Raw genomic sequence first — 22,717 nt, forward strand, 5'->3', positions numbered from 1 at the left:
CCATTCAACCTTCCCCTCTAGTAACCCATTTCATACTGCTCGTCCCTGCCTCTGGGTTGTGGGAGAGTCATTCTCTGATCTCCTTCATCCTCAGACCAAATGAAGGGTTAGGTTAGATCCCCGTACCTGGAGACTCGATAGACACAGACGTTTACGACAGTAGGGATGCAGGAGAATGTTTAATAACAGCTGGCGACGATGAGGGGAAAATATTGGGCTGATATCCCCCTGATTGCTCGTGGACCCACACCGGAAGGTCGAGAACCCCAAGGCCTGCCACGTGGCGGCCGTCAAGACGATGCCTCTGATGGGACAACGACAAGGTGAGCTAGGGAGATCCTGCTGAATTAGATGGGGAAAGGGGAAAGGAATAAAGAGAGTAGTAGAACTGGAATTTACTAAGCACTTACGGTGTGTGCAGCACTATCTTAAGCGCTGGGAGAGCTCGAACTTTCCTAAACACACCGTGAAAGCTGGAACCATCTGGAAACGAGTACCACGGGCATATCTTACCATGCCTCCAGCAAAACTCAGCTACTGCTCCATTACGGAATCAGAGCCGTTCAGTTCTTTTTAATTCCAAACAATCTTGCCTGTTGGCCCCAGCTGTACTTCTCCACTTGCCACAAGCTGTAGGGCGGCAGGAAAAGCTCTGTGTTCCGCCTCTTTGACTCGTTCCGACAAGGTAGCCACCGTGTCACCCCTCTTTACGGGGACAGCCTCTTGAAGGATGATCTGTCCAGCATCTACTTCTTCCTGAGGGAGGGGGGAAAAAACCCAAGACTCAACGCTTTCCCACTTTACCTATGACTAAGACTGCTCCCGGTCAGCTACTGAATGCAATCCGACGAGCCTTCTGGAGGAGGAGGAGAGATACTCACGGCTACAAAGTGCACGGTGCAGCCGGTGATTCTGACTCCAGCTTCGAGGGCCTGTTCGTGGGCATTTGAACCCTTGAAAGATGGGAGCAAGGAAGGGTGGATGTTCAGCATTTTCCCTGGAATGAAGCGAAACCCAGTTAGATTTCAGACTGTCCAGGCTTGCCACGGAGATACATTTTGGGGTGGCGGTCGGCCACATAACAGGCAGGAGGCATTTGTTAAGCACTTACTATGTGCCGGGCACTGTGCAAGTGCTGGGGTAGACGAGTTAATCGGGTTGTCCTGCATAGGGCTCACTGTCTTAACCCCATTTTAAAGATGAGATAACTGAGGTCCAGGAGTGAAGGAACTTGCCCAAGGTCATACAGCAGACAAAAGGCGGAGTTGGGATTAGAATCCGGGTCCTTCTGACTCCCAGGCTCGTGCTCTAGCCACTGGGCCATACTGCTTCTCTATGATATGTGCAGGCCAAGGGACTGGGATTTTAGAATAGTGAAAGAAATGAGATAGCTTTACTTTAAATCTTCCTTGGGCCTCTAAGGGAATAAACACTACTAAAGGGAAAATGTGCTTACCATCCCACTTTTTGACAAAGGGGCCAGACAGGATTCTCATGAAGCCTGCGAGACAGACCAGCTCAACAGAGAACTCTTCCAAGACTTTGTCAACTGTGCTGTCAAACTCGGCGCGGGTCTTATACAACTTGTGATCGATGACCTACAATATTAAAGTGGCAAATGAATGATTTCAAGCAGGATAAAACCACTGATAAAAACAAGGAACTCAAAGGAACCACCACCCTTTTTCAATTAAAAATAAAAGGATCCATTCCAGTTGATCCCAAAGAGCCACTTGTGGCCGAACATCTCTGTGAACTGACCAGGGTGAGGGCGGAACAGTCATCCTCACCCTCTTTAGATATTACACTAGGGTCTGGAGCCCAGATTGGGCAAAACTAAGGCTATTTCCCAGGAAAGAGTCTGGAAAATCTCAGGGTGGGCATTTTGAAGCGGATTCATTCCAATAATATGTAACTTACTCTGGTAGGAATACCAGCCTTCTCTGCCCTCTCTAGCCCAAGCACAGCTGCTTTGTTAGAGATGACAAGGACTATTTGTGCAGAGCTGGTTGGTTCCTTGGTACTGGTTATTAGCGCTTGTAGGTTGGTACCTGGAGAGGAGAAACCATATGTTTTTGTCTAAACATCTGTTCGTGTGCCACTAAGAAGAGGTCTTAAACACAATACCAAGATACGTAGAGGGATAAACGCTTCAGTGATTTCGAGAAAAGTGATCCGCCTGGAATCTGCATCTGTTGCTAATAGACTTTGAAGTGGTGACGGAAAGCTGTTGAGAACTTAGCTTGCTCCTCCCACCATGCTGGCAAACGAAGTACACACACCCAGAGCTTTGGTGGATTGTTGGCTTAGGGCAGCCTGCTTGCCAGAGATCGGAATGTGGTGAGCGCTGGCGTTGGACCCTGGGATACCGGGAAAATCCCTTTGGCCCGGAGCCTGTCGTAGGCCCTGGTCAGGGCCTCAGGGGATAAGTCAGGAGCGGGCGCTCAGCTACTACGGAGCTGACTGGAGCCCATAAGGAGCTGTGTCAGCGGCAGTCAGAAATGGAAGATCCCGCTTTTAACTCCCTTCCTCACCCAAAGCTGAGGATTGCCCAATAACGTTCAAGGGCCATTTCACCCTGTGGGTAACCTTAAGGCATGACAGAGATGACAGAAGGCAGGAAACTGCTTTCTAATAATAACAAATAATAATGGTACATGTTAAGTGCTTAGTATGTGCCAGGCACTGAACTAAGCACTGGGGTGGATACAAGCAGATCGGGTAGGACAAAGTCCTCTGTCCCTTTTGGGGCTCCCAGTCTCGATCGCCGTTTGACAGACGAGAGAACCGAGGCCCAGAGAAGTGAAGTGATTGGGCCAAGGTCACACAGCAGACAAGTGGTGGAGCCGGGATTAGAACCCACGGCCTGCTTTTTCCAAGGCCCTTGCTTTATCTACTACGCCAGGCTGCTTCTTAAGATACTGTCACTCTACTCTTTTGCCATCTGAACCCATAAGTTATATCTGGAAAATGAAGGTTCATGAAAACTACTGCTCCAAAGCAAGAACAAAGACCAAGACACCTCACCCGTTCCAGATATCAGGACGGCCACCCTTGCCTTTTTCGGCTGGTCATGCAGGTGGCTGTGTAAGGAACCATTTGTCAATGAACACGACCTGTTTACTTGCATGGCTTCAACCAAATGATCGACCTGGACGCGGGGAGAACCTTGCAAAGGAAAACACACGGGTGGAGAACGCTCGGGGTTAAATACCATTTTACATCATGAAGACGTTATCACTGTAATAAACGATTTAATTCGCGCAAGTCCAATGCAGATATTCAGTGGACCAAGAATTAGAACCAAAAAAGGTCAGGGTAAAGAACATGCCCCAGGTGCCTTGTATAAATAATGAAAAAAAGGGACAGCCAAATGTCCTTGGTCATATCAAGCAAAAGATTGATCCCTGTCAATAGTGGAAAGTGAAAAAGCATCAAGATGACCGCACTGAGATTCCATGAATTGTCTGCCTGGGATTTCTCAGTGATTCGGAAATGTGACCCTCTACAAACGAAAGAGTTAAGACGGGAGACAGAGAGAAATCAATCGATCAATCCTATTTACTGAGCACATACCTGCAGGACAAGTGACCACTCTGCCAATGATCCAGGCCTCCTCCTCGTGCTGTTTAACCTCCTGCAACACCTGCTGCGCCAGGTCCTTCTGGACCACGAGGACGGCTCCCACGCCGCAGTTGAAGGTCCGAGCCATCTCTTCTTCCGAGAGGCGTCCCTGGTACTGCAGCCACGAGAAGATGGCGGGGACTTGCCAGCCACGCGCATCTAGATGGGGAATGCTCTGGCAAATTAGTGTCACCCATAAGAAAAAAAAGTACATCTGTTGGCATTTATGCTTTTCTACTTCCATGTGGGTATATATGTAGGTGGAGAGCGAGCATGTGTGCAAACCCTCCCCCCACACTGTCCTCCAGCTTACAGACAGAACATTTAAGCCGAAAACACAAGCCACAAAAACCTTCACCAGAAAACCAGAACCTTTCTAGCCCTCATCTTGGGCTGCCTATGCCATCAGACGCGGGGAATGCCGCTGAGGCAGTTGGGACCCGGAGCAGGCCTCAAGGGAAATAAGTGTTCCTCTGTGGCAAGGCGCAAGCTCTTTGTAAAAAAAGGAATGATAGGGCTTTCTCATGTGACTTTTCCAGAAAGAGAGGAAGAGTCACAATGTGTGCAGATAGTAGAAAGAGGAACATGAATGAAGAAGGAGGCTTTCACAGGGGACAGGGAATCACCGTCCAAAGACCTCTCATGACAGTCCTGTGGAGAAAACAGCTTGAATTCATAAAGGAAGCCAGAAAGGCCAAGTGGCCGCCATTCTGAAAGCTGCAATTTATTCCTTCATATTAATGTCCGTGTCTCTGTCTAGACTCTGAGCTCATGGTGGGCAAGGAGTGTGTCCTTTACACTGTACTCTCCCAAGCGCTTAGTTCAGTGCTCAGCAAACAGTAATTGCTCGAAACATTCGTTATATATATTGAGCACTCACTGTGTGCAATATAATAATAAACAGACTCATTCCCGGCCTACCACGAGCTTACAGTCCAGAGGTGGAGACGGACGTTAGAAATAAATTTCAAAGACGACTAATTCATTGACTGCACGTTGTTACTCTCACCCAACCGCACTCCCAGCTTGTCAGGGAGGACCCTGGGGATGTTTTCCAGCAGCCCCCCTCCAGTGATGTGGGCCAGGGCCTTGACGCGTCCTGAATGCAGGACCGGTAACAGCGTACGGCAGTAGATCCGGGTCGGGGTCAGCAGCAGCTCCCCTGTAGGGGTGGGGGAAATGGAGAGATCAACACATTGAGTCTATCTGCACATCAAGTTACTGGGAGGGAGCGACCCTCCCTGGAAAATAACTCCCTGCCCAGAACCGTCTTTTCTGCACCATCAACGTTTGACCGTCCACACCAACGGCAGGGAATAATGGTGCGGATGATGCAAATCGACAGGGCGGAGGGGTCTGGCCAATTGAAAGTGGGCTGAAGGCAGCGAGGGAGGGACAGAGGTACTCCCAGAGCACTCACTGGGCTGCTGCTCGTGAGCACCAGAGCAGAGAGGGCTGGAGTCTCGTCATTTACCCAGAGTCTGGTTCCCACATCCACTAGGAGCCGGGGAGGAGAGGTGGAGGGAAGACGCCTCCACAATTTTCCTCACGAGGCTGAACCCGTTGCTGTGAAGCCCGGAGGAAGCCACTCCGATGACGACGTCCCCGGCGACGATGCTCTCTAAGCGAGGAAGCTTCTGGTCCCGCTCCATGGCTCCGACAGCAAAGCCTCCCAGGTCATATTCCCCTGGAGGATACATCCCGGGCATCTCGGCCGTCTCGCCTCCTGGAGTGGGGCGGAGAAGCGCGATTCAGGAAACGGGCGACCTATACACGTGCACGTTTAGCGGAGCAGGCCCACAAACAGATGAACTGTCAGCTGTTTTTGCCACTGAAATGGCCAAATTCTGGAATCTCAGAAGACATTCAGAGATGTCATTTCGGCAGCAAAAGCAAATCATCTTTCGCAGAGAACTGCGTTTCAACAACAAATCACTGGATAAAAGAAACTGAGAAAAAAATAACTGAGTCCAGAAGGGTTATTTTACTTCCCTTTCCAAAGGGAACAGGGAACCTTTTATTTTAGGTGACTAATCTCCAGGTAAATTCTACGTGTCTAGCCCTGCTAAATCCCCTGATGAGGAGATACTGTTTCCTACAGCACCCTCGCCCCTGCGTTGCAAAGCTGGTGACCCTTTTTCCCTTCTTAGTGACATGGCAACTCCTCCCTCACCTCTCAATTTCATATTCCTCACAGAGATGCAGCATGGTCTAGTGGATGGAACACGGGTCTTGGATTCAGAAGGACCTGGGTTCTAATCCCGGCTCTGCCGCCTGACTGCTGTGTGACTTTATGCAAGTCACTTAACTTCTCTGTGCCTCAGTTACCTCACCTGTAAAATCAGGATTGAGACCCACGTGGGACAGGGACTGTGTCCAACCCAATTTACTTGTATCCAACCCAGGGCTTAGTACACTGTCTGGCACAAAGTTAAGTGGCTAACAAATATCACAATTACTAAATTCTAATTCGTGCTTCATAAAAATAATGATATCTGTTCAGTGCTCACTTTGTGCCAGGCACTGTACTAACAGCTGGGGTGGATACAAGCAAATTGGGTTGGACACAGTCCCTGTCCCACGTGGGGCTCACAGTCTCGATCCCCATTTTACAGATGAAATAACTGAGGCACAGAGAAGTTAGGTGACTGATCCAAGGTTTCACAGCAGACAAGCGGCAGAGCCGCGACTAGTTTTCTCCACACCCCACTGTACTCTATAAGACAGTTTACTCTCTTACATCTGCGCTTTATAAATCAAAGATCCACGCTAGTTTCTCTAGAGCTATCAGCTGGATCAACAGCGTTCGCCATTCTGTTTTACGAGGTAGTTAAAGGGCATTCGAGCCTATATCCTGAAAGGTAGTTCTGGGGTCAAACCATAAAATCGCAGGAGAAAATGATCGTACCCAGAAGAGCACAGCCTGCCTTCCGACACGCTTCTGCTATTCCAGTGATGACGGCACCTGCTGTGTCAATGTCCAGTTTTCCACAGGAAAAGTAGTCAAGGAAGAAGAGGGGTTCTGCCCCCTGGGCCAGAATGTCATTGACACACATAGCCACCAAATCTTGACCGATGGTGTCGTGCTTGTTACACAGCTGTGCGATCTGAAAAGAGAGCATGACAGCTGTGGCTACAGCATGAAAGAAAATTCATTCTCTTGAGAGCGAACAAGGTTTTAAATCCAAAAATTAACAGAAGCCAAAAAAAAAAAAAAGGGGGGTGGGGATTCCCACACCTATCAATGGTATTTATTGAGCACATATAGAGCATTACAATAAGTGTGTGGGGGAGATTTTTTTTTTTTTTTTTTTTTACAGCAGGAGATGTTCTCCCTGCCCACAGGGCGCTTAAAGTCCAAAGCCAACAATTCTAACCTTTAGGGAACCCTGATAAACGGCACCTCTTCTCCCCAGCTCCATGATCACTGCATTCCTTCCTCCTCATTCAGGTCCTTACTTGGTAGCCTAACTAGATATACCGTATGCCTGGTCTCATATGGGTTTGGCTTTTGCCACACGGTCTACCTTTAATTTTGCACAGATTCCTCGTGTACTATTTGCCGAACAGATTAATCAATCAGCGCTTAGTACGGTGCCTGGAACGTAGTAAGTGCTTAAATACCATAATTATTAATCAACCACTGAAGCAATGCTGCCTAGTGGATAGAGCATGGGCCCGGGAATCAGAGGAACTGGGTTCTGGTCCTGGCTCTACCACTTATCTGCTTTGTGACCTTGGGCAAGTCACTTGAATTTCTCTGGGCCTCAGTTACCTATATCTGTAAAATGGGGATTAAGATGGTGAACCCCATGTGGGACACAGATTGTGTGCAACACAACTATCCTGTATCTATCCTAACGCTTAATACTGTGCCGGCACAGAGTCAGCGTTTGAATAATTTTAAAAATATATGTAGATAACCAACGGTATTATGGAAAAAATAATACACTGAAAAAAAAAAAGAAAAGGACCTATCCTGTGTAGTTCCGGACCAAGTGGGGGCCTGTTTTTAAAGTAGTCAGCTACCTTTGAGGATGGTTCGCGATCTCAATGTTGTTACATAATTACTTAGGGTATTCATTAACGTCTTTGTTGTGAGCACTCAGCATGATACTGATGTATAAACCACTTTTAGAATTTCTCTTTGGAATCAGAGTGCGCTTACCTTCAGTTTGGTTCCGACGCCATCTGTCCCCGATGCTAGGAGAGGATCTTTGAAACCAGCTAGTTTCAAATCAAAGAGACCGGCAAATCCTCCGAGATCTACACTGCAGCCTGTCGGACATGCAAGGGAAATACTCTGAATTACAATTATCTATGAAGATCAGCCAGTCGTATTTATTGAGTGCTTACTGTTTGCAGAGCACAGTACTCAGTGCTTGGGAGGGTACAATAAAACCAAATTGGTAGGCATGTTCCTTGGCCACAGTGAACTGTCTAGAGAGCTCTCAAGACATCGTACATCTCATTTACAGAAACCTCAGATTAGTCCCTTTGGTTTCATTAGAAACTTCCACCACTCATTCGTATACGTTTACTTGTTATATTTTCATTTAATTGCTTTTGTTTTTATCACTTGTCCCCTTAGTTTTACCTGTTTTTACTGGCTATTTGCATACACTTATCTCCCCCATTACATTGTAAACTATTTGACCATACTGCTCTAATATAATAATTGGTACTTGTTGGACTATGTCCCAACTGATTTTCGTGTATCCACCCCAGCGCTTAGTACAGTCTCCGGAGCATAGTAAGGGCTTAACAAATCCCATAATTAATTATGTGCCAAGCACTGGGGAAGATAGAAGTCTTTCAGGTTGGACACAGTCCTTGTCTTTTATTTTACAGAAGAGGGAACTGAGGACCAGAGAAGTGAAGTGACTTGTCCAAGGTCACACAGCAGACAAGAGGCAGAGCGGGGATTAGAATAAGTGCAGCTGGTGAGCTTTGTTATATGACTTTATAGCCAAAGGAGTGGGCCCTCGGGTGTGCCTAGGTGTTCTTTCTTTGTTTTGGTTTTGTTTCTTTTGATGGCTATCTTATCTCTGCCTCCTATTACCGTGTGGGCTAATTACACAAATGATGACCCAAATATATTTTACTTACTGATTTACTATGCTGTATATTGGATGAGATCCTTTCGCACACAAATACAGTTCATGACAGATACATACTTCCGGGAAAACTGATGCGTGTCTTCCTGAGGAGCATTATTGAATTTAATAATATTTATCCAGCAGAAACTCCTATTTTATTCTGCTACTCTATGGCTTTTTTACCATTCTACTTCCTGCTACTCAGCTCTCCCCTTTTATCTCGCAACATAATTTGATGGCATCCTTCAAAAAGGTACTAAACACGGGATAACTATTTATTTTGATTTACCTGATCTGGAGGTGGCTTTTGCCAAAGGTTTAATCTTCTTAACCAGTGCATTGCCAGCCTCAATGTCCACTCCACTTTCCTTATACGTCAGGCCTCTAAAAAAAGTTTCAAAACAGTTATGTCATCAACTGCCCACCGTAATGTCTTAATCATTACGTCCAACGAACCAGGCTTTAGGCATAAGACCAAAGAATATTTGGAACCTACTTTTGATTACCTATTTTAATGGACACAAGGAGAATAGGGAGAAATTAAATTACCAGATTATCTCAACACAATTTATTTTTCTTTCCTCCTCACCCAAATTTTTAGCAGGCCGCTCTGGGCAAACAGCCAATGGTTGGTCTGCTTTTGCTTAACAGCAGGGCAGAGGTGCTAACAAGCAGTAATGGGGTAAAGAAGCAGTAAAAACTGCTAAGGGTCTGGATAATCTGCCCCTCCCCTGTAATAAAAAAAACACACCAGGTGTCAGATTGTTAACTACAAAAGTATTTATGTGTTTCATCTGCTAGGAAAGGGGAAGTAGATGGGATCTGGAAGGGAAAGGGAAGGTACAGTCACTTGGAATAAATGGAATAAAAAAGTAAAACGGGAAGTAACTCATCTCAATCCTTTCCCAGGGCTGCCCATTTTTTCAGAAATAGCATTTTTTAAGCACTTCCCGTAGCTAGGGTAGGACCAGTTGCTCTTCACAAACATGGAGCTGGGGCTGATGGCGAGCAAATATCAATCGAAATGTGACCTGAGGACCTGGGGCGCAGCAAAATGAGTTTTGGGAGATACTGGGAAATGCTGCTTTTAAAGCGAGGCCAGTGACTTTCATTAACTGGGTCAGAAGAATAGGTTGCCAGGACATAATTGGGGATGGACAGAAAACACGGGGAATGGGGGGTGGGCTGGCTTGTGGAGCCCACGAATTCACCTTCACACATGCTCTCAGACTCCCCCCAATCCATCTTTTCAGTTTTTCTCTTCATTAATAGCAGGCTCTATGCCTAAATATCAAGATCACTTGTGCATTTCAACAATAGCTAAACAACTCACACCAAGACTAAGGACGGTTGGTCAGGGCTGCATTAAATGAAATGAAATTCAGTATCGACCAAGACTGACAAGAGGGCTGACTCTTTGGCAGAAAAGGTCAGGTCTAGCCTGGTTCTGCCTTTATCTTTGACCCCCCCCCAATGTGAAGCACGTAAAAGAAATTTGGAGCGAAGGAAAACGGCACAAAAAGCTTTTTCATTGGCTGAAATATTAAGCAAGAGAAGGGCAAGTATCATGTTTTCTACTGGAATTTCCCAGTCAGTGACAGGCCTTGCACATAGTAGATACTCAGTAGATGCTATGGATTGTGGAAGCGGCTTCTAACTTTTCCGTAGAATTTAACGAATACATTTGAAAGCAATGCATGCATAAGAAACAAGACTAAGCGATGGGGCTGTTTATAATTTACTTTATTGCTTTCATAAAATATAACCGCATCAAAGCAATGAAACAACAAATGGTCAAATCCAAAGTTTGTCAAATACTGCAAATAAAAAACGGTGCCTTGCAAGAGCTGCTTGGCATTAAGTCCAACGATTTTACTGCGCCAAAAAACCCTGACGACACTGACCTATCACCTTGAACCAAATCGAGAGCAGCTTATCCAAGGCTGCGTTATAGAACCAGGTTTTGCCTGCTATTAAAAAGCCCGCAATTATCAGGAAACCAAAAAGGCCGAGTTTCCTTTCAATTTGGTTCCTGCTCTGACTAGTTCTGGCCCCAGCTGAAATTGGCTGAAATCAGCTAACTCTGGCCTAGTCCACATTGGGAAACGAAGCTCATTCATTCATTCAACCGTATTTGTTGAGCGCTCACTTGTGCAGAGCATTATACTAAGCGCTTGGGAGAATACAATATAACAGTAAACACAAAATGAACAATAAACAGAACACCAAGGGGCTAATTGCACTCTACTGGATAGGTGTGTTACAGAACTTCTGAGAAGTACCGAGACACCTTCTTTCTGAGAGATTTTTTTTTTTTACCTGGACTGCTTGAGGAAAGCTATCGCTCGATAACCAATGTCTTTCCTAAAAATGGCCCCCTCAAACTTGATCGCTGCAAGTCCTTTATTGGCCGTCTCAAGGGCGGACACCAGGTCTTTCCGGATGGCAGTCACCATCAGGACTCTGCCTCCGTTAGTGACCACTCTCCCTTCTTTCAGGGTCGTGCCTGCGTGGAACACCTCCAGCCCTAAAGTTTTTGCCTCTGGGAAGCCTGAAAGAGATCACGTTAAAACAGATCACAACGTTTAATTCAAAGATGCTTAAGCTATAGCAGACCAAACTGAATTCTAAAACTCAACATATCACCTAAATGTCTAGGCACGACCACGAGCTGAAACTTTTAGCTAAGAAAAATTTCAAGGCCACAAGTCGCCTTGAAATGACCAAAACCAGGCCAAGTCACACATCACTGTACATCAGGCACTTTTAGCCTTTTCTCTTGTTTTCCTTACTACCCCTTCCCTCCCCACTTTTCCTCCCCTCTTTTCCCCCCTTCCCCATCTTTCTCCAGCTCCCAGCTCTCTTATCTCTGCCTCTGGGAGGCTGGTGCAGCTGCGTCCAGTAGCCCTCCTGCCTGAGTGCTTCAAGCCAACAGCTTGAGCCTTCATGTTCCTCCTGCGGGTCGATTTCAGACATGTTCACCAGTTTTTTGGGGGGGCAATTCTCTGCAAATCAATTCCCAGCTTCCCCCTCCTGAAATGGGCTAATGAGTAAAGCCAGTGGGTAAAACTTAGAGCCAACGCTGCTCTCTCCAGTTACCCAATCTCAACTTCTCAACCATTCAGTAATAAACAATATAATGATGATGGCATTTGTTAAGCGCTTACTGTGTGCCAGGCACTGTACTAAGAGCTAGGGTGGATAGATGCAAATCGGGTTGGACACAGTCCCTGTCCCATGTGGGGCTCACAGTCTCAATCCCCATTTTATAGATGAGGTAACTAAGAGACAGAGAAGCGAAGTGACTTGCCCAAGGTCACACAGCAGACGAGTGGCGGAGCCGGGATTAGAACTTTTGGAGTGAAATAACAGCTCTGGAGACCGAAAATGACAGCAGCAGATCTGCACGAAAAGGCATAGGCAAAGAACAACCACCACATGCTCTACTTGGCTTCTGGGTCGGCCAGAGGGAACTGGACCCCATCTGGTGGTGCTCACCTGTTATCTCCAAGCCCTTGGCGTAACTGCCGGGATAGCCCCGGCTTGCAATGACGACGGTCACCGCGGCGCTGTCATCTAGCCACTCGGGCACGTGGGCGCTGAGCTGGCCGTCCAAAGCGGACTGGATCACTTCATAAAAATCGCTTTTGAGAAGGGGGAGGATAACCTGCGGGAGTTGGAGCAACACCGAAGGAAGATGGTTGAAATTTCTTGCCCACAGAGCCCCAGAAATGAAATAGTCAGAGAAAGAAGTGACCCGCCCTGCCGTTTTCAACACTGGGGTAAACCCACCTGGCATTCTGGATCCCCAAATCTGCAATTAAACTCCAGAACTTTTGGGCCATCTTTGGTAAGCATGATTCCGGCATAGAGCACTCCTAAATCAAGAAAGCAAACCCACAGTAAAGGCGGCACGATTGAGACTTCAAAACAGCCCCTCACCAGCATAGTTTTGGTCTGGAATTGGAAGCATCCAATTGGAACTTAAGCACCGCAGCAATTTCAGAGGTAGATGCAGAGGGTTTTAAGGGAGACCACAGGGCTTACCCACATATGGAGTACCCTCTTGCTGCATGCCTTCCACTGTTTTCTGAAGAATTGTGTTCTTGATTGTCAAAAATAAATCCTTGGAAACCTAACGGAAAGGGGAAGATTTGAATGTTTTCACACTGTCCTTGTTTACACTCCCTTTAAAAAGTACTACTAAATTATGGCACATTGATGATTATGTAAAAATATGCTGTCTTTTTGAAAAATGGTACAGGCATCATGAGAAGACCTAATGATACTTTGATCATCTCTGAAAACGGCTACACTCTCTCACAACTAATGTACTAACGGAGTAAAGAAATAAGCTTGTAGTAAAAACCCACAGTAACTTCCTCCAATATCCAAAATCTCACAGGGAGGCATGAGGTAGGATCCAGGAACTATGCATTATTCCTGGGGGGATTGCCGCAGGGTTCTAATTCTGGCTGCCCCTTGTCTCCTGTGTGACCTTAGGCAAGTAACTTCACTTCTCTGGGCCTCAGTTGCCTCATCTGGCACATGGGGATTATGACTGTGAACCCAATGTGGGACAAGGACTGTGTCCCACCTGATTTTCTTGCAGACATCCTAGCATTTAGTACAGTACCTGGCACATAGTAAACACTTAAAGGACACCATTATCATTATTAGGTCTGGTGGCAGCTTTCCTATGAGACCTGGGCATGTTGTGAATTGCTTGGATGAGCTAAAACCTCCCGATGATTTTCTGAACTTGTTTTCTGAAGAAAAAAAATCCCCTGTAAAATATCCATTTTCAGTTTTTCTTAAAATTTCACGACCTACTCCTGCTACTATCTAAATAATTAAATAACCAATAGAAAAATGCCTTCTCTAACCTTTTCATTTAAAAGTTTTTTAGAGGCAGGCAAGGTTTGCTTCTATGACAGATTTGAAGGTAGGAAGGGCAAGTAGCCTGCAGTAATTCTGAGTCCTCTAAAGTTACAGCAAAGAGCCTGTTACCTCGCTCTGAAATTTACATAATCTATTCTTTTCACCAAAAACTTATTCTGACAAAAGAAGTTCTGAAATCTTAACACTTTTCTAAGTCACTGGGTAATTATTACCCGCAGCATCACCTACCTACCAAAACATCTATTTTCCAGATTTTATTAGAGATGGTCATTGGTACCATTTAACAAACAAAACACAACACAGACTTTAATCTAGTGTATATTTTGGGGAATGGAGCTATTCTTTACACCAGGTCCTGAAAGCGTAGCCTAGTGGCTAGAGGACTCGGGTTCTAATCCTGGCTGTGTGATCTTGGGCCAGTTGCTTAACTTCTCTGTGCCTCAATTTCCTCAAATGCAAAATAGGGATTAAACACCTGTTCTCCCTTCTACTTAAAAGGTGAGTCCCATATTGGACAGGAACTGTCTGACCTGATTAACTTGTATCTACCCCAGCACTTAGAATAGTTCTTGATACATACAAAGAGCTTGATAGATTGTTTTATCTTAAGCTGAAGAGTCACCTCTGACCTATAGCAACTCCACGGACTCATCTTTTCCAGAATGCCCCACCTCCACCTGCAAACATTCTGGTAGCGAATCCGTAGAGTTTTCTTGGTAAAAATCCCGAAATGGTTTACCATTGCCTTCTTCCGCGCGGTAAACGTGAGCCTCCGCTGCTACTTGTAGCCGACTGCCTTCCACTCGCTAGCCACCGCTCAGGCTAGGACTGGAATGTGCCGGCCTCTGTTTGACTCTCCCTCCTGTAGTCAAGACTGACAGTGTACTGCAAACTCTCCAGGTGCGAGGAGGGCAGGGCTTAAGATACAAAAATAAAAAGAAAAAAAAAAAAAAAAGGGTCCTGTCCTTGAATTGTGAATTCTGACTGTGCAAGAATCCAAATCTGTGTGTAATTAGATGCGTACCCTTCAAGATTCATTCACCCCACCCTCTGCCCCACGTGATCTATGTACATATCTGTAGTTTATTTATATCATCTGTCTCTCCCTCTCATCTCCTCGTGGGCAGAGAATGTGTCTACTAACTCTTACGCCGTACTCTCATACGTACACTCCCAAATGCTTAGTAGCAATCTGCACACAGTGAGTGCTCAGTGAACACCACTGATTGACAGGCTCTTAGCCTGATTCCAGAGCAGAGGTTAAGAACCTAAACAAATTCCCCCAGGTGTGACCACAGGACCAGCATTTTTTTTATTATGTGGAACACTGACAAACCAAGGCCAACCCCAGTGCAAAGCACCTCAAGGCCAACTGGAAATTTTCCGGGGTCTGAAAAGGGTATAACGCAAAGTCGACGGTGATGCTCTCTCTCTAGGTTGAAAGGAAAATGCAGGAAGGTAAACGGCATTTGGCCCGGAAGCACTCTACCTGAGGCGCGGGGCAATAAGCTCCCATCCCACCAGTATTTGGGCCTTTGTCTCCATCCATCAGGCGCTTGTGGTCCTGTGCAGGCAGCATGGGGGCCACGGTTTTACCATCGCTGAAGCACAAACACTGCAGAGGGAAACCAAGTCACAGCCTATTTTCACGGCCAGCGATCACTGACGTTTGGAAAAATACGGGTTTAAGAAGGGTCCCACCCACCCCTTCCACTAGGAAATTTGTGTCATTCATTCACTCAGTCGTATTTAATCGGGCACTTACTGTGTGCGGAACACTGTATTAAGCGCTTAGAAAGTACAATTCAGCCATAAAGAGAGACAATCCCTGCCCACGCCGTGCTTACAGTCTAGAAGGATGTCACGTGACTCTGAAGCACGAGCGACTCTGAGGAGCCCCTCGTACAGAGCCAGAGAATACTCCAATTGGTCTCTAGCCATTTTTATGATGGAAGAGGGTGGAAATAATTTCTCCTCTATTTCCAAATCCACTTTTATCCAGCTTCCCTTTTACCTCCCTGGCACTGAGGTGCTCCTTAAAAAGCCCACTGTTGTTCTAACTGTGGAAGCGGCAGTAGGGAAGTATAAATCTATAGGTTATTCTGGGCTACTCCCAGGCCTAATGTAACTTGCCGGAAGCCAGGATTGTCACCCAACCCCCAAACCAGTCACACATATTCTTACACTCTGCCACTTCCCCACCTGTAAATTCATTTTAACATCCATCTCACCACCCTCTGGACGCTAAGCTCCCACGGACACGGATCACGTTCCCCAAACACTTTAAAGAGTGCTCTGCAGAGAATATGTGCTCCAAAAATTTATTTATATTAATGTGTATCTCCCCTTCTAGATAGTAAGCTTGCTCTGGGTAGGGAAAACGCCTACCAACTCTGTTGTATAGTACTCCCAAGCAGTTAGTACAGTGCTCTGCACATAGTAGGTGCACAATAAATACCATTGATAATAATGAAATACCATTAAGTGATTGACCCTCTTGGACAAGCGGGATGTGAGGCGCCCAGCTTTACTCAGACCCTGAATACTGTTTCCTTTAGATTCACATCAGAAATGAGAGGGGAATCATTTTCTCTTCTTAATCCATTTAACTCTCCTAGATGAAGTTTGCAAAAGCAATCATGAAGGACTCTTTCTTAGCACAGGTTTAGAAAGTTCCTAGTTATTACATCTAAATGCACTGGCAAAAAATTATTCAAGATTAAGAGGATACTTACCGACACCTCTTCTCCTTCTAAGAGTTCTTCTATAACAACAGTTTCTCCAGCACCGCCAAAAGCCCTATCCTGCATTTAAGGAAAAAAAAAATTCTCTGTTATTGGGACTATTTTAACATATACAATTACCTTATGGGGACCTTCCCATCCCCATTTCCACCAGTGTATTCTCTCCCAGGGGTTAGCATAATGCTTCACACACAGTAAAGCACTTAGTAAATGCTACTGCTCCTACCGTCCCTGCCCTTTTCAGACCCAATCGGCTCACCTGCATGATCTCTTGAACTGCTTTGCAGGCTTCTTCTTTGTTTGTAGCTACAATCACTCCCTTTCCGGCAGCTAGACCACTGGCCTTGACAACCAGGGCGGGAAAGTCTGCACTGTAGAGAAAAATGACAGGCAACATCAAATTGCTGAAAAACCCCAATTAAAATGGTACTGCTTCTCTGAGTTCCTGCAACCTACTACAAAAGAGAGAAAAGGCAAACAGTAGAGATCTTAAATATATCAAAGTAATAATTTGTAATTTGTACCGCTCAGAGTAAAACCCTGGGTCGGCCTTACATAAAGTTCTAAACATTCATTCCCCTCAGCTCTCTGAGTCGCCTATTTCACTACTTGTTAATAGTAATAATTACAATGATGGTACTTTTTAGGCATTATGTGACAAGCACTGTTCTAAGCACTAAGTAGATACGAAAAGAAATGGATGTGGGTACATGCACTGAGTCAGTCAAGGCGATGAGTATCATAACCTGGGTTGTTCTTACCACGGGGTCTGTCAGGAAAAAAACCTCTCTATACTTAACATAATTTGTTTTGTAACTCTTTAAGAAAGCTTTGAAAAACATCTAATTCTTTCCTTTTACCTCACTTATAAAGGGTCCTTTATGAGGTCATAATATAATTCATTCAACAATTCATTTGAGGTCAACAAATCTAAGAAATTCAGGAGAAATTTTTTTTTTTTATTATCCCAGGACTTTTAATTCCAAAGCTGGAATCCCTGAGGTCAGACAGACCTCTGGAGCTGGAGAGGAGTTCCAGGAGGAACCAGCCACACAGGGTTATGACAATTTTCCAGCTAACACAACCAGAACAGATCCACCCTGTAAATCAAGAATGGAGGCCCCATAGGGCAGAAAAAAGGAGAGGACAACCAGAAAGTCAGAAAACATTAGGGGGTCTTCAGGCTGGAAAGATGTGAGTGTTTATAAATTTAAGCTAGGTATGGTCGGGAAGAATAAGGGTTTATTGCCCCACATGCCCTACGATGCCAGGATGAGGGGTACCTACTGAAGCCAAACTAGCAAGAAGGAAACACTTCTTCATAAAGCAGCTGGAATTCATTGTCATAGGATATTGTGCCGGCTAAAAATATCATTGATGATAATCATGAAGAAAAACGAACAGGATGGCCTAGTGGAAAGACTACGGGCCAATGAGTCAGGGGACCAGTTGAATCCCCATTTTGCATTGGAGGAAACTGAGGCGTGGAGAAGTAAAGAGATTTGCCCAAGTTCGCACAGCAGACAAGTGGCAGAATCCTCTGAGTCCCAGGCCTGTGCTCTTTCCACTAGGCCATGCTACTTCTCAAGGGAAGCCAGAAGAACAATATCTCCGACTGTGATTTCTGTAACAAACATCCTTCTGCACTTAAGCATTACAGACGAACCCCCCGCCTTTCGCCACCACGCAGACAGTAGCCCCGCACCTGCTGATGAAGTCGCAGGCCTCCTGAGAATCGGTGAACGCCTTCCATCTCGCGGTCGGGACCCCGTGCCGGTCCATAAACTCCTTGGCGAACCTTTTGCTGGCCTCCAGCTGAGCTGCCTCCGCCGTGGGCCCGAAGCATCTCACCCCAGCCGCTGTCAGATCTCCCACGATCCCTATCGATACAAGGGTTTTAGAATAAGGTAGCGTGAACATTAGCTGATTTTGAAATTAAGTCACCCGAACAAGGGCATCCCTAGGAAAAGCGTCTGAGCCTGTCTCCCGGTGCCCTCAACGATGATTTCTTAGCGCTCACAATGCACTGAAGCACTGTCCTAAGCACTGAGGCAGATAAGATAAAGCAGAGGAGACACAGCCCCAGTCCTACATGAGGCTCACAGGCTAAAGGAGGAAGGAGAACACCTATCTTACCCCCATTTTAACAGAGGAGGGAACCAAGGCCCAGAGAAGTTAAGTGACTTACCCAAGGTCACGTAACAGGCAAGTAGCAGAGTAGCATGCCAGGTCTCCCCATTCCCAGGCTTGGAGGATGGAAGGGGAAACAATCAATAGGAATATAACAAATGGAAGGGAAAGCCTTTGGGGCCTGGAGCTAGTGCAGTTAAAACTGGGGATTCTCCTTTCAAGACAAGGCCTCGCTGCCTACAGAAACCCACCCTGCTTCCCTCCTCTTCTTTTTAAATAAATAAAAGGAAAGGGGCCTGAGTTTGGAATTCTTCACCTTACTCTATTTGGACAAGAAAGCCGGGAGCTGTTACAGGAAAAAAGGCTACATGAAAAACGGAGGAGATTTTACAAGTCAGGTCTCTGTTCCAACTTTACCGGCAGCAAGAGGAGCTTCTGGACCAACGACTACAAGTTCAATCTCCTGGTCCTTGCAGAACTGAGCGAGTTCAGTGTGATCGTTGACTGAGATAGCTGCAGAGAGAAAGAAATCGCTGGGTAACTTCTTGTGTAACTGTGAAGCCTCCAGCTGGTGGTCTGGGCACGATTCAAAGTCAATACTAGGTTTCTATGGCTTCTAGCTACCCGGGGGGAAATCCTGCGGGAGAAATCCAGAATTAGGTTTCAACGATAAAGTGAGATTTATACTGCTCTAAGCCATAGGACTGCAGTACCCCGAACAAGGATAGTTCAAGGGAAGAATGGGTTTGAAAGAAGCACAGGATTACAACACGGTATTTCCGTCTCCTTTTGCTCAGTCACAGCAGCGCCAGGACAAAACATTGAAAAACAATATTTATCCGGTAACCGTTGACTATCACTGGTGGATGGGTATGGGACAATGGCACGGAATTCATACTTTTATTAGAGTGCCAGCCTCTACCCGGTATTGTCTGCGTGGACCCAGCTCTGTCCTTCGGACCAGGAGATGGACAAGTAAGCCAGATTCGGCCCTGGTCAGCATGGCCTTAGGTTCGACGTCCTTGGCGTTCTATAACTTCATGGGGTGATTTCTAGCAGGACTAGAGAAGCCATGGGATCTTCCCCACATTCATTACGGCCACGAACGTGGCCAGAATTTTGGTCTGTGCCGGGCTCTATTCTTCGGGACTCTGACGGTGGCCGCACAAAGAGGAGAATAGGAGAGCATAAGAGATGCCATCCACCTCCTCTTTCCTTCAGCTGCACTGAAAAAAACAAAGCAGAGAGATGCCCCTGGAAGACCCTCTCATACTGCGGTATGGTGTTTTTCTGGTTTAGCTCGAAAGAGAAGAGTGGACCTTTTTTTTCCATAAACATTACAAAAGGGGAGGACTGTATTACAAAGTTCCATTTTCTAAATGGCTGGCAAAAATTAGTTTTCCTCACATTTGTAAACATTTCATCACATGGGTTGTGTAACCTCCTTGTAGGCAGGGAACATGTTTCTTGCTTCTGTTACACTTTTCCAAACACTCAGGTTCAGTGGATCCCATCCCGTGGGCACTCAAACCCCACTACTGTTATTGTCATATGGATAATAATAATTGTGGTATTTGTTATGCACTTACTATGTGCCAGGCACTGTACTAAGCACTGGGAGAGATACAAGGCAATCAGGTTGGACACAGTCCCCAAACCACGTGGAGCTGGCAATCTCAATTCCCATTTTACAGATGAGGTAACTGAGGCAGAAAAGTGACTTGTCCAGGTCACACGGCAAACAAGTGGCAGAGCTGGGATTAGAACCCACGACCTTCTGACTCCCGGGCCCATGCTCTGTCCACAATGCCAGAGTAAGATAAGTAAAGAGACCACATTTTATTCAAGATGACTTCGCGGGAAGCGTTACTTGCATCAGGCTAGGAAAATCACCTTTATGTAGCAACTTTTATCAGCATGTCTCGCAGTAAAACAAGCTACGGGCTGGCTTTCTGAGGATTTCCACATTACCTGCATTTGAAATCTTCTCAAGACTTGCTGTTCCTGCGTTTCCTGGAGCGACCAATACGTGTTTGACACGCTGAGACTGGGCCAGTTTCCAGGCCAGCGCATGTTCTCTCCCTCCATTGCCAATCACAAGCACTCGGGAAGACATTGGTTAGCTGGAAAACGATGCATATTCAAGTCACACAGCTATAATAATCATCATAACCATATAATAATGATAATAATCACGGTATTTGTTAAGTACTTACTATGTGTCAAGCACTGTTCTAAGGACTGAGGTAGATACAAGGTAATCAAGTTGTCCCACATGGGTCTTAATCTCCATTTTATATTTATATTAATGCCTATTTACTTGTTTTGATGTGGATATACCTATCATCTAATTATACTGATGCCTGTTTACTTAATTTGATGTCTGCTTCCCCCCTTCAAGGCTGTAAACCCGGTGTGGGCAGGGATTGTCTCTTTAATAATAATAATTATTGTTATTATTAAAATAATCATATTATTATTGATGGTATTTGTTAAGCGCTTACTATGTGCCAAGCACTGTTCTAAGCTCTGGGGGAGATAAAAGGTGATCAGGTTGTCCCACGTGGGGCTCACAGTCTTAATCCCCATTTTACTGATGAGGTAACTGAGCCACCGAGAAGCTAAGTTGAGAAGCAGTGTGCCTCGTGGAAAGAGCCTGGGTTTGGGAGACAGGGGTCATGGGTTCTAATCCCAGCTCTGCCGCTTATCAGCTGTCAGATCTTGGGCAAGTCACTTAACTTCTCTGGGCCTCAGTGACCTCATCTGTAAAATGGGGATGAAGACCGTGAGCCCTACATGGGACAAGCTGATGACCTTGTATCTTCCCCAGCGCTTAGATCGGTGCTCAGCACATAGTAAGTGCTTAACAAATGCCATCATTATTATTAAGTGACTCGCTCAGGGTCGCTCAGCAAACAAGTGGCGGAGCCGGGATTAGAGGTCCAGGCGCTGCTTGGATTGATGCTCTGCCACTTGTCTGCTGTGTGGCCTTGGGCAAGTCATTTCACTCTCTGGTCCTCCATTCTGTCATCTGTAAAATGGGGATTGAGACTGCGAGCCTCACGTGGGTCATGAGCCTCACGTGGGATAAGGACTGTGTCAGCCCGCTTTGCTTGTATCCACCCCAGCGTTTAGAACAGTGCCTGGCACAGCGTAAGGGTTTAACAAATGCCATCACTATTATTATTAATACTCTGAAAATCAGTAGAGGCAGATATTTCCAAATGTTCCTCCATTACAGACTGCGGCACGGGAAAGCACATGGACGATTCTATAACAAAGAAAGAATTAAATAAACGTCCAGGAGCCAAATCTCCCGGCCCCCACAGGGTCAAGGGGCGTGGCTTCGGGCCAAGACTCCCGGGTTTGGGAGTCAGAGGTCGTGGGTTCTAATCCCGCCCCTTATCAGCGGGGTGACTGAGGGCAAACCCCTTCACGTCTCCGGGCCTCAGTTCCCTCGCCTGGAAAATGGGGGTGAGGCCTGTGGGCCCCACGTGGGGCAACTTGAGCTTCGGGTTACCCCAGCGCTTAGGACAGGGCTTGGCACTTACCACTGGTATTATTCCTGACGTTTTGGGCCCCCGCCCCGCGAACCACGGGTCAGTGGGACGGCAAATTCTGGGGAGGGGAAGGGAGGGGAGGGACCGGCCGACCAAACCCCGAATAAATACATTTTCTGACGACTTACCAGCACCCGCCAAAATGGAGAAGAGGCCGGAAACCTTGTGGGCGGCCGGAAGGGGTCGTTCATCCAATAGCCGAGGATTTTGTACCCGCCCTCTTCTCCTCGCTCCTCCGAAAAACCGATTTAATAACCCAGAATAACAGAAATAATGGTGGTGGCATTTGTTAAGCGCTTACTATGTGCTAAGCGCTGGGGAGGGTACAAGGTCGTCAGGTTGTCCCCCGTGGGGCTCACCGTCTTCATCCCCATTTTACAGTTGAGGTAACTGAGGCCCGGAGAAAAATAAATCATGATGATGATGACGGCATTTGTTGAGCGCTTACTATGTGCCAAGCACTGTTCTAAGCGCTGGGGAGGATACAAGGTGATCAGCTTGCTCCACGTGGGGCTCACAAGTCTTTAATCCCCATTTTACTGATGAGGGAATCGAGACCCAGAGAATAATAAATAATAATGATGATGATGGCATTTGTTGGGCGCTTACTATGTGCCAAGCACTGTTCTAAGCGCTGGGGAGGATACAAGGTGATCAG

General features: G+C 46.2%; 1 protein-coding gene across 1 annotated transcript; it reads right to left on the bottom strand.

Annotated features, from left to right (window-relative positions):
- Positions 1-160: 160 nt before the first annotated feature.
- Positions 161-22,278, bottom strand: GART (phosphoribosylglycinamide formyltransferase, phosphoribosylglycinamide synthetase, phosphoribosylaminoimidazole synthetase). The gene is made up of 22 exons (XM_029081890.2): positions 22,188-22,278; positions 20,471-20,622; positions 18,917-19,012; positions 18,075-18,249; positions 16,629-16,740; positions 16,361-16,429; positions 15,115-15,240; positions 12,771-12,858; positions 12,516-12,601; positions 12,222-12,390; positions 11,043-11,274; positions 9,013-9,107; positions 7,793-7,902; positions 6,533-6,731; positions 5,099-5,350; positions 4,634-4,786; positions 3,577-3,783; positions 3,028-3,168; positions 1,921-2,051; positions 1,457-1,598; positions 882-997; positions 161-756 (listed from the first exon to the last, which is right to left on the bottom strand). The coding sequence occupies exons 2-22, from the start codon at positions 20,613-20,615 to the stop codon at positions 574-576; spliced, it is 3,027 nt and encodes a 1,008-aa protein (XP_028937723.1). The 5' UTR covers positions 20,616-20,622; positions 22,188-22,278; the 3' UTR covers positions 161-573.
- Positions 22,279-22,717: the final 439 nt, after the last annotated feature.

Source organism: Ornithorhynchus anatinus, chromosome 17 (genome assembly GCF_004115215.2).
Source record: "Ornithorhynchus anatinus isolate Pmale09 chromosome 17, mOrnAna1.pri.v4, whole genome shotgun sequence".
NCBI lineage: Eukaryota > Metazoa > Chordata > Mammalia > Monotremata > Ornithorhynchidae > Ornithorhynchus > Ornithorhynchus anatinus.

Excerpts from the sequence above, each read along its gene's own strand:
- GART (XM_029081890.2), bottom strand. The coding sequence starts at position 20,615 with ATGTCTTCCCGAGTGCTTGTGATTGGCAATGGAGGGAGAGAACATGCG. Across the intron at positions 18,250-18,916 it reads AGAAGCTCCTCTTGCTGCCG|GGATCGTGGGAGATCTGACA; the intron begins GTAAAGTTGGAA and ends TTGTATCGATAG. Across the intron at positions 12,602-12,770 it reads AGAGGGTACTCCATATGTGG|GAGTGCTCTATGCCGGAATC; the intron begins GTAAGCCCTGTG and ends TTCTTGATTTAG.